Source organism: Rutilus rutilus (assembly GCF_951802725.1).
Source record: "Rutilus rutilus genome assembly, chromosome: 19".
NCBI lineage: Eukaryota > Metazoa > Chordata > Actinopteri > Cypriniformes > Leuciscidae > Rutilus > Rutilus rutilus.
The window spans coordinates 6,776,748-6,788,201 of record NC_140232.1 but is presented as its reverse complement, the minus strand read 5'-3'; the positions used below and the strand labels follow the sequence as shown (position 1 = coordinate 6,788,201).

Here is an 11,454-nt window from a genome sequence, read left to right as displayed (position 1 = left end):
ATCTTTTGCCAAGATTCAAGATTCCAAGAAGTCATGGCTGGATACTTTCACGCTCCTAGTCACCCTGCGTGGTGAAATTTATTTATTTATGTTTAAATATGAATGGGATGAACTTTAGAGATATTTTACTTGTAATAATTTCTAGGGGTGCCGACATGTTATTGAGAAAAAAGAAAAGAAAAACATTTATTTCATTATGTGGACCCCCCCCCCCCCCCCCCCAAAAAAAAATTCCATAACCAATTCATATTTAGTTTTACAGCCATCTTTCATCATATTTACCAAGAATGCCAATATTTCTGACCATGACTTATGTCACGTGTCTCAACGTCCCTCATTTGAACGCTTGAATAACAGTTGACTGGAAGCAATAATTAATATTTTAAAACGTTAAAAATATTCAGAAAACATTTATTAATCCGTAAAAACTTTATTTCGATGGTCTACTTTAGACATTCTACTAGCTATAGGTAACTTTGCACTAACATGTCAACTTATTCTAACCCAAACCTAACAGTCTATTAATACTCTAATGAAAGTTATTTGACATGTAGTTGCAAAGTTACTTATAGTTAGTAGAATGTCTGAAGTGGACCATCGATATAAAGTGTAACAGATTCATCCACTGGAGTCATATGGATTATCGTCACGATCGCTGTGTGTGAGTGGCACCCATTCACTTGTATTATATGGACTCACAGAGATGAATTATTTAAAACAAATCTTCATTTAAGTTTATCTGAAGAGAGAAAGTCATGTACATCGGGGATGGCATGAGGGCAAAAATTTGGTGAGAGAATTTTCATTTTTGGGTGAACTTTAATTACATATAAAAAGTGCCTATGGAAAAAGCCATCACAGGTTTTTTTTTTGGTTTGGCATGCATGGGGATCTAACAATAAATAAATAGCAAAAAAACTTCAAATCCATTTGCCAAACAAGTTATCCAAAGGGAAGTTAATCAGGGACAAAAACACATTTCATGATTCGATCAATTCCCAAGGAATAAAATCAAGTTGTGTGCTGCATGAGTGACTGAAACCCTTCACTGATACAATTTACACAATCAATACGGAACTGCATTAAAAAGAAATATATATATATATAAAGATAACTATAAAGAAGAGCCAACTGTGCAAATGAAATGTAGATTTCACAACTTTTTTGGGCCAAATGGACCACTTGTAAAGTAAATTTTATTAGCTGCACTTTCAATGTTTCAATACGTTCAATCTTTGGAGTTCCCCATAATGATATTGACACAACACATGTTCTTTAATAGGTGAATTTATGGCATTTTATGCAATTTGGTTATGTATTTTGTGTGATTACAGTGATCCGTTTCATAAGAGCCTCTCAAATGTACTAGCGACCTGCTGTTACATCTGCTCATGACATCTGAAAATCTGAAAAAACAAAATCAAAATCTGTTTTATAGTTTGTGCTATTCTATATAAAAAACACAGCACAGCATTTTAAGGTAAACTATTGGTGATAATAAAAAATATTTCACTTCTATACCACCTACTTTTTAGTGTAAATCAGTTTAAATAAGATAACTTAGGCTTTTTTTTTGCTGAAAAATATAACTAACTGTAAGCGTCACATAAAAATGTATAAAATTTTAAAAACAGATATTAAGTTTTAGCATGTATAGCTTGCCCTCGCTCTCATATCAGTGTGTGTTTTGCTCTGTGAGAGGCTGAGAACGTTTAATCCAATACAGTGTTATCAGGTCAAAATCTGCTTGTCTTGATAGCTGACTTGATTTTCAAGAAAAATAAGTCGATTTAGGGAAGCGGGTCCGAGCTCATTTCCTGCCTGTGCCTCTTCTACATTTTGACTTGCATTATTTGTGTTGTTATGGAGGTTGATTGAGTCAAAGACATCAAATCTTTTGATATGGACTCTTCATATGAGTGTACAGGATTTCACTTGGAAACTGCTATAAGGGTCCAAAATTAACTTTAGCGTCAAATGTGAATGGAAAAATTGTCTTTGATGAAGGGAGTGTTTAACTGGCCAGTTTGGCTAGTTACGTAACCCTACGCGTCGTTTAACAGTGACCTTATGAAAGCTTGTTTCCGCCACGGAATAAAAAAATTCAAAAGGTGATTTCGACTTTTTATCTCACAATTCGGACTTTTTTTATCGCAGTTGCGAGTTTATATCTCACAATTTAAACTTTATAACTTGCAATTCTGAGTTTATATCACAATTACAAGAAAACAAGCCAGAATTGTGAGTTTATTCGAGACTTCACAATTCAGACATTTTTATTCTCAGAATTGTGAGATATAAACTCAGAATTGCATGAAAAAAAGTGTAAGATAAAAAGTAGGAATTACCTTTTGTTTCCGTGGTGGAAACAAGCTTCCATACCCTCCGACTCTCACTGATATAAGTGAATCAAAGAGATACAAACTGACTACTAACAAATTTACCATCAGAAATTAAACTAGGATGCCATGATGCGTCACATTCCTGCTGTTAAGCCAGCAAAACAGAAATATGAGGAACAAAGTCGTAATGGGTCTAGATTTTTTTTGAGATTCACTAGTATGTGATGCTTGAGCTGATGGGGAGTCGACTCAAAAGAGTCAACTCAAAAGAGTCTAGGATAAGAATTGATTCTTTTTGTAAAATCGTTGATTCATATAGCTGAAGTCAAAGCTGACTTGTAATAAAAAAAACAAAAAAAAAACATGTTTTTTCTGCAAGTATGTAAACCAAATATATAAAAAATATATATAAATCTGATTTACTGTGCAAAACTTGGGGCCGTTTTTGAAAGAAGTGTCTTATGCTCACCAAGCCTGCATTTATTTGATCCAAAATGCAGTAAAACAGCATTACTGTGAAATATTACAATTTAAAATAACTGGTTTCTAATTTCATATATTTTTTAAAAATGTAAATTCCTCCTGTCTTCAGTGTCAAGAAACATTTCTTATTATTACCAATGTTGAAAACAGTTGTGCTGCTTAATATTTTTGTGGAAATCGGGATACTTTTTTTTCAGTATTCTTTTCCATTGAAGATTTCAGAATCCCACCATTGACAGCTAAGGCAAAAAGTTAATTTTGGACCCTGATTGATACGTTTTTTAATGACAACAGGCATGTGAAATGAATGGTAAATATTGAAAGGGCATACGTATCCACTATCAATGTTGAAATGTAAGATGCATTTCTATCCGAGCTGTGCTTTTCGTACACCCTTCATGAAGTTGACTGAACTATCTGAGAATAGGCACATGCTGTTCTCTATGCTACAGCCGGGACACTGCCTCAGTTACCGCTATGAAAACGTATTGGCATGATTTGCAAAAGATGTGAATGAATAAATCATGTAATGTAGGAGAGCAAACCTGCCCATTCCATTTCATTCCCGCCCCCGTTCCCTGTAGTTCCTGTAGGACGGCGAGCCTCAGTCGCCCCATAGCTGCTCCGTAATGAGTTCGAGTTTGCAGAGGAACCAGCGTCGCATGGGGCAGTAGTACTCGTAATGGAACTGCTCGAACTCGGGCGTCTGGCGGATGTCATGCAAGAAGGAGATGTCCAGGTCCGACTCCAGCAGGACGAGGAGGAGGGGAAGTAGAATCACGAGGAGAACGATGGCCATCACCACCAAACGTGCGGCACTGCTCAGACAGGCCTGGATCTGGTGCCGCCCGCTCGACGGGTTACACAGCGACTGCCGGTACGCCTCTCTGGCGAGTTCCCTCTCCCTCTCCGCCTGGAGCTCCACCTGCATCTCTGGATCCGCGTGCAGCTCCTTCAGCAAGCGCGCGGGACTCTGGAACAGCAGGTCTAGGCCGCCCTGACCCTCCTCCACTGGCGTCGGGACCATGCTGGCACACGGGCTGTACGCCGTGTCAGATATGGTGAGGGTGCTGCACTCATCGTCTTCATTGTCTACACGGATCTCTCTCCTTTCCTCATCTGCTCTCGTCCTATTGGCTGCCTCGTCTTCTCGTCTGCCCTGACCGTGGATTTCCCTCTCCTCTATCTCTGCTTCCTCAGGAGTGACCGACGGCTTCAGTGGGGACAGATGGACAGATTCCTTCAAAGCCGAGAGTCCTGCGGAGTGAACAATTGCTTGTGTTAGGTCACAAAAAATTCACAGGATTTCAACGACATTTCCTGAAGGACGTATGGGTCATTGTCAGGATAGCTATTATTATAGATTACATTTACATAGTGCTTTTCTCAGCACTCAAAGGGTTTTACATGGAAGGGGGGAATCTCCTTAACCACCACCAATGTGCAGCATCCACCTGGATGATGCGACGGCAGCCATATTGCGACGGAAGGCCCACCACACAGCAGCTTATTGGTGGAGAGGAGACAGGGGGAGGAAGCCAATCAGTATATATGGGGATGATTAGGAGGCCATGACGGACAGAGGCCAATGGGCAAATTTTGCCAGGATGCCGGGGTTACACCCCTACTCTTTTTTTAAAGGACATCCTGGGATTTTTAATGACCACAGAGAGTCAGGACCTTGGAGTTAAGTTTATTTAACCGTACACCTCAGTTTATAAGTAAGTTTCCATTCTGTTATAGGGAAAAAAATCTCAAAAACATTTTAATACAGAAAATATTGTACTTGGCAAAAAGCAGAAGAATATTTGTGTGGGGTAATGCACTGATATTCGATAAGTTAATTAACTATTAGACTTTTTTTCTTTTCTTTTTTTGCATTATAATCCTATTAACATTCAAGACCAAAACATTTGAGACCAACAAAACATGTTTTCAAAGACAAATGTAGGTTATTAATGGATTTTCCCAAATTTGAATGTGTGATTAATTACAAGCCACAATGAAACGGAGTGATACGAGAATTCTATATCTATATGTAAATACATTTTTTTTTTTTGCACAGCATTTACTGCATAGTAATATGGATAATAGCTAGAATCTGACATTGGAAAACCTGTGTATATATATATATATATATATATAAACAGAAATGACCCAAGAATGACCCACATTCATAACATTCACTGTACACAACATCCTTGAGCTAACTAAAATATTATTTTATCATTGTGGCCTGCAAACTATTCCACAGTTTAAAGCTTTTGCTCTTGTAGTGTGCATGTCGTATATGTGTTTATACAGCAGTTTAAAGGCACGGCTGCAGCCTGTGTTCTTTAGACAAGTCCCGTCTAAATATAGACCCAGCTGCCTGGGTAGTGTGGATTAAGACAAGTCTCCCGGCTAAGTTGCCATTGACGTCGATGCTTCTCCATGCAACTATTCTCTAACACACACAGACCTCTGTAATGTCATCTAACATAACCATCTTCTCATTTCCCAATGATATTTTAACATAGCTGCTATTGAAAAATAATTCATGTCTCTTCATATAGAAACTAGATTGATGGATTGAAAGCATTAATTCCACAATTAGTAATTAAATGATCTATAATTGACAGGGCGTACTAGATTTCAGGGCATCAGCATTGACAGCCACTTAACAGTGCATGAAATGTAATATTTGTCAAACTAATTGGATAATCATGAGTTATCTATTGAACACCTTATACAGAAGCACACTTAAACAAGTAGATGCAGGCATGGGCAAAAAGAAGATGTCACCATGGCGACATAGAGAGACATTTAGCCCAGTCATCACTAGCAAGACCATCATGGCTACCATGGCAACAGTTAGATGCAACAATAACTTAATATGAGGGTGATTTTCGTAAAGAATGTGAAAGATGTTAAAAAAGATTTTTAAAAAAGTCATTTTGCACAAAATTAAACATCCCCTGCCCTCCACTCAAATGACAAAGAAAAGAAAAATTGTTAATTGCCTGTGCAAAATGATTGCAACTTAAATGCTTTTATTTGAAAAAAAACAACAACTGTTAATTAATCACTTCTGTTTAGTAAGCCACAGAGTTTAATTTTAATCACAACGCTTAATCATTTAATTTGGACCCAATCACTCAGGTTTACATCTAAAATTTTCCCTAGCAGTGTCATAAATTTTGTCTTTAGATAAAATATAATTTAAAAGTCAGTTTATATTTTAGTCATTTATACTCATTTATAATGTAAATCTAAAATAATATCCGAAAATAACATATTAGTTTATGAGAAATGAAAAATGAAACAAAATATTTGTATAAACATTTAACCAAAAATCCTGACATTTAACAAAAGCTCCTGAAATAACATTATAATGACCACACTATTGTACTACATTGTTGTGAATTCTTTTGGTTTAGTTATTTTTTCTATGTTCTATGTTTTCTAATTTTCTATGTTTTAGTGTTGGCTTAATCAAGCTTAATACGTGCATTTTTGTCAACCCTTTGGTCATTATTTTATTATATTACATTATTGACAAGTTAAACCAAAGAAGAATCAAGACTTTTCAGCAGCCATTAAACAATAATTTTCAAAAATGTTTCACTTATCCATGTCGTTCCAAACCTGTATAAATGTCTTTCTTCTGCGGATTACAAAAGATATTTTGAAGAATGTTGGTAACCAAACAGTTTTGGTGCCCATTGATTTCCATTGAATGGACAATATATATATATATATACATAAAATTCTCAGAATATCTTCTATGTTATGTTCAAAAAGACAAAATTTTATTTTGGGGTGACCGATCCCTTTAATTTTTCAGAATGATGCAAGGATGCTAGTCAATGAAGAAATCAAGTAGGAATCATCATTTTAACAGTATTTTGGAAGCTTCCGTACCGGTTCCTGAGATGCGGTTTCCATGGCCAAGCAACCGCACATATACGTCTCGTGCCGTGTAGTTGGCCATGCGGAGCTGCAGGTTGTGATGTGTGGTGATCTTCACCTGACAGCGAATGGCATCCGCCCGCTCTTCCAAACCTTCATCTAAGACCACATTCAGAACCTCATCTGCATCCTCTTGTAGACATTCCTCAGCAACAACTTCACAACCCACCACACTGTGAACACCGCTTCCACGCTCCCCCTGCTCTCCGAGAACCTCCATATCTGACCCCCTCCACACCTCCCTCTCAATCCCAACCTCACTGCACAATGACTTTCTCACAGCTTCTGTCTGGTTGAATGATGCCAAACACTCTCCCTAACTCTTCTGGCTGGGTTAATGCTGTAATAAATCACACACACCCATAGGATGGGGTCCTGCCGGCCCCTTTCCTTCACCGGATAGCGGGCATGTCGGCAGTGTTAACAAAGTCAGGGCATTAGGGGTTGGATCAGCCCAAATGCAGGATGAGCTATTTATACTGCATCAGTCATAGCACAAGGCTTTGCTAATCACAGGGTCTGATTATGGTAAAAAGATTCACTCCGGAGTACAGTACAGCTAGCAGACTGATCATCCTGATCTGAGGTGTCATGCTGCAGTCAAGTCAAGTCCAGTCACCTTCATTTATATAGCGCTTTTAACAATATAGATTGTTTTAAAGCAGCTTTACAGTGATAATAGGAAATTAAAGTAACAGAGATTGTTTTGGCTTTACAGCAGCTCTAGCATAAAGTTATTGTCCAGTTAAAGTTATGATTGTTTTGATTGATTCACTTCCATCGCAGCGTTCATTAGTTATTAACTTAGGGGCCGCTAACACGACACCGTTCTAACAGAAAATCCTTAAGTTCTCTCTGCGGAAACTTTAAAAACTCGAACCTGTGAGAACGCTGATGGTGTGCACATGCGTATTATGCGTTTAGTCTATAGGTATGCACGTTTGAATATATATGTGCACAGGCGTGTAGTCCTTCTTTATAAACCAACCCTCAACAAACTACTTGTCTGGCCCTTAACAATCTCTTTTTATTACTTTATTAAAGAGCCATGAACCCCCCTGTTTCAGCACCAGTTAGTTCTCACCACCGTTTTGAAAATGCTACAAAAGTGGGCATGGCAAACTGCAGAGTCGAGAGGGAAGAGGGGAGACTGACAACACAACAATAACTTCTGATTCAGATATAGGGCTGGATTATCACAATATTTTTTTCATATAATACGATAGCGAGATTTATTACGATAATCATTTACCATTAATCGGAAAGAAAATGCTTTCCACATATTTGTTAGAGCTTGAAAATGAATGTAAACATGTAAACTTGTTTGTTCACAATTAAACTCCACGGAGTAGCAACCTGTCACGAGTGGCTATAGTCACAACTTGCACAACAAAGGAGATTAAGGAATTAATAGTCTTTAATAATGAATGCAACTCAGGAGAACACAACCAAGGAACAAAGGATAACTCTGGGCTTATTAACACAAGAGGTAATCAGAGTAGAAACAGCACAGCTGTGGGAAACTAATTAACAACCAATGAGACTAATTAGTGAACTAAGGAAAACAGAATTACAGAAACTGAGCAGACAGGACATACATATTACAGTAGCTCTCCCTCCCGGAAGTCGCGTCCTTGCTCCATAAAGAGCCCATCTGTGGAGGGAGGGAGGTGGGTGTGGAGCTGGTGATGGACAGGAGTCAGTGGAGACAGAGAAGTTGGTAGAGAGAGACACCATGGTGGAGCCAACAGTGGGAGGAGCTTTGACTGAAGGGCTGGCTGGAACCCAGGGACGGACTAACTGACTAAGGTGGAATCAGGGTGCATGGAGTATGGAGAGGCCAAGGATCACGGTGACATCCACGGCCCAGAAGCCCGAGGTAGAGCTGCTGGCTCATGGGACCGAGGTGGAGACAGGGGCTCAGCAGAACGTGGCGACGACAGCGGGAGTGAGGATGACAGGGAAGCCGGAGAAGCGGCTCCACCAGGCTTCTCCAGGTCTCCTGCAGCTGGAGACCCGGAAGTCCGTGGTGGATGCAGAGCGACGAGTGACTGAGCCAGAACCATAAGGGAGCCTGGAGGAGTCCTTGGGCTGACAGACCGCGGTGGAGTCAAGGGAGCGCAGAGCCAATGGGCTGACAGACCGAGGTGGAGACATCGGCCAAGAGCCTTGAGGTGAAGCCGGGGAATCCTCATACTAATGCCGAGCTGTTGATCGGGAACTCCGAGGCGAATCCGATGGGCCGCACAGAGTTAGGGTGCAGGCAGAGCTGAGGAGAAGGGTGACACCAGTGAAGAAGAACCAGTGAAGAAGATGGGACCAGGAATTCGGGTGGGAACATTGGAGGAGGAAGATTTCCAGACAGGACCAGAGCATGCGGCCAGGACCAGCTTGGAAGATGAAGACTTGAGGGTGGGGACTCGGGAGGAAACTGGATCTGGTCCTCTCCTGGCTCTGAGATGGACTTAACACAACACACTTCGACTCCAAGGAGACCCAAGTGGCAGGCTCTAGCACTTGTTCTGTGGTAGTCGTGGACTTTTCTGCCTCGCAGATGGTGAACGGGGAGTCATCCAGCTGGAGCACCCACCACCAATATTCCTCCAGCGCCCTCTGCTCACAGGTCATGAGGCGATGTAATACTGGTAAGTCCATATTTTCCTTATATTACTCACTTGGAGGGTCCTGTATTCAGTCAAGAGTGGCTGTAGTCACAACTCGCATGATGGAGAAGATATATTATAGTATATAGATAGATACAGTATATAGATATATAAAGATATAAATAGATATATTATAAGGAAGTTATAGTCTTTAAAAATAAATGCAACTCAGGAGAACACAACCACATCAAACATAGACGATAAAGGACAAGGAACTATGGATAACTCAGGGCTTATAAACAGAGGTAAAAAGAGGCAATTAGAGTAGTAGAAATAGAACAGGTGTGGGGAACTATTTAACAACCAACTACACTAATTAGTGAACTAAGGCAAATAATTTATTAGTGACATGCACTGACTGTGTCACGATACAGAAGGAGACAACACAGGTAACTCAAGTTCCCTTTCGTGGTCACTACGAGTTACGTTGTGGTGACGAATGGAGTTTCGTTCTTAGAAAGCCTCTCATCTTTGAGAAATAAAATGAGCCAATGGCAAGCAAATGCCATGGGTCTGCGGAATTTGCATAACGTAACTCCGCCCCACCTCGTGGGTATATAAGGAAGTACTCTGGCAACATGCAGATATGTGTTGGCCAAGTGTTGCACTGACTGTGTTGGCCAAGTGTTGTGTTCCACAAGCCATCCTGAGATCGATGATTCATCTCTACTCTCTTCAAGACGAGCTTCTCTCCAAGTGTTGGTGTGACGGCGAGCTCCAGCGAGTGCACATTCCCTGCTGATCTGTGCAGTGATCTGCCAGTGTTTGTGTGTTCATCTCCCTGGTCGCTTCAACACTCTGCGGAGGCTTTTCCTCTCACAAAAGAGTTTGCGCGTGGCACGTCTTTTTAAAACTTAAAAAGTGCACTTATGGTTGCGGTCGACTAATCTCTCACTCTGATGGGCGTAGATCACGCTAAGGCAGCGTTTGTGGATGACTCATGTTCTCACTGCGGGAACATGACCATCGCAACGCTTCGGTCGAGACTCAATGACCTCGTCAGAGGGAGAGTCCCCTCATCCACACCCCGATCTACCGCCTCCACGAGAGGTCGTACTTCGGCTGGTGGCCAGGGTGACCTGAGGGTGACGGTGTGGACTAATACGTCGACGATACGTCCTCGGCCCACATCCCCCTCTCCAGTGTTGCAACCAGCGAGTGTTACGATTGAGAGCGCGGGACCGTCTTCGGAGGGTCCTGCATGTCTCTTTTGGCACTCCAGATGAGGAGAGAAGATGTCAATCGCTGCATCACAAGGTGTCATTCGCCGCCTTCGGGTGTGCCAGTCTGATCCCGAGCTGATGGCCATGCTTTCCCGGGTAGCCATTGGGTTAGAGTTGAGTCCTCTTTTTTGGGTTAGAGTGGAGTCCTGACGATTAGTTTTTGGGTGCGGCCGCTGATCCCGGTCAGCGTCCAACCCCAATACCTTTCTTCCCAGACGTGCATGAGGAGGTCACAAGGTCCTGAAAGACACCCTTGTCTTCCTGTGTTCATTCGGCGACCTTCTCCACCTTTCCTCCCCTCGACCAGGCCGCTGCTAAAGGGTACACTGGGGTTCCCCAGGTCGAACGTTCTGTCGCGATGCAACTGTGTCCGCAGAGCACTTCCTCCCATGGTGACCCAAAGCACCCCTCCAAAGCCTGTAGGTTTTCGTCTACTCTGGTGGCGAAATCCTATAGAGCCACAGCGGGCTCTATGCATGCCATGGCCACTCTGCAGGTCTACCAGGCCCAGATGCTCAGGGACATGCAGGACTGACCCAGGGCTCTTTGATGAGCTGCGTGCCGCCACTGACCTCGCTCTCTGGGCGACGAAACTGACCGCACGCTCCCTGGGTCAGGTGATGTCCACATGTGTGTTCCAGGAGAGACACCTGTGGCTCAACCTGGCCGATATGAGAGATGCCGAGCGAACCCGTTTCCTCGACACTCCCATATGCCAGGCTGGCCTCTTCGGCGGTGCGGTCGAGGACTTCGCCCAACAGTTCTCGACCGTCCAGAAGCAGACTGAGGCGA

At 41.8% G+C, this 11,454-nt stretch overlaps 1 protein-coding gene across 2 annotated transcripts in view; it reads right to left on the bottom strand.

The window, feature by feature from the left end:
* Window positions 1-2,911: 2,911 nt before the first annotated feature.
* Window positions 2,912-11,454, bottom strand: part of frmd3 (FERM domain containing 3) — a 68,831-nt gene continuing 60,288 nt past the window's right edge. For both annotated transcript variants that reach the window (XM_084389153.1, XM_084389152.1), the window contains exon 14: window positions 2,912-4,082. In XM_084389153.1, coding sequence (XP_084245279.1) covers window positions 3,430-4,082 — 653 coding nt within the window. In that variant the 3' untranslated portion in view covers window positions 2,912-3,429. The remainder of the gene's footprint in view (window positions 4,083-11,454) is intronic.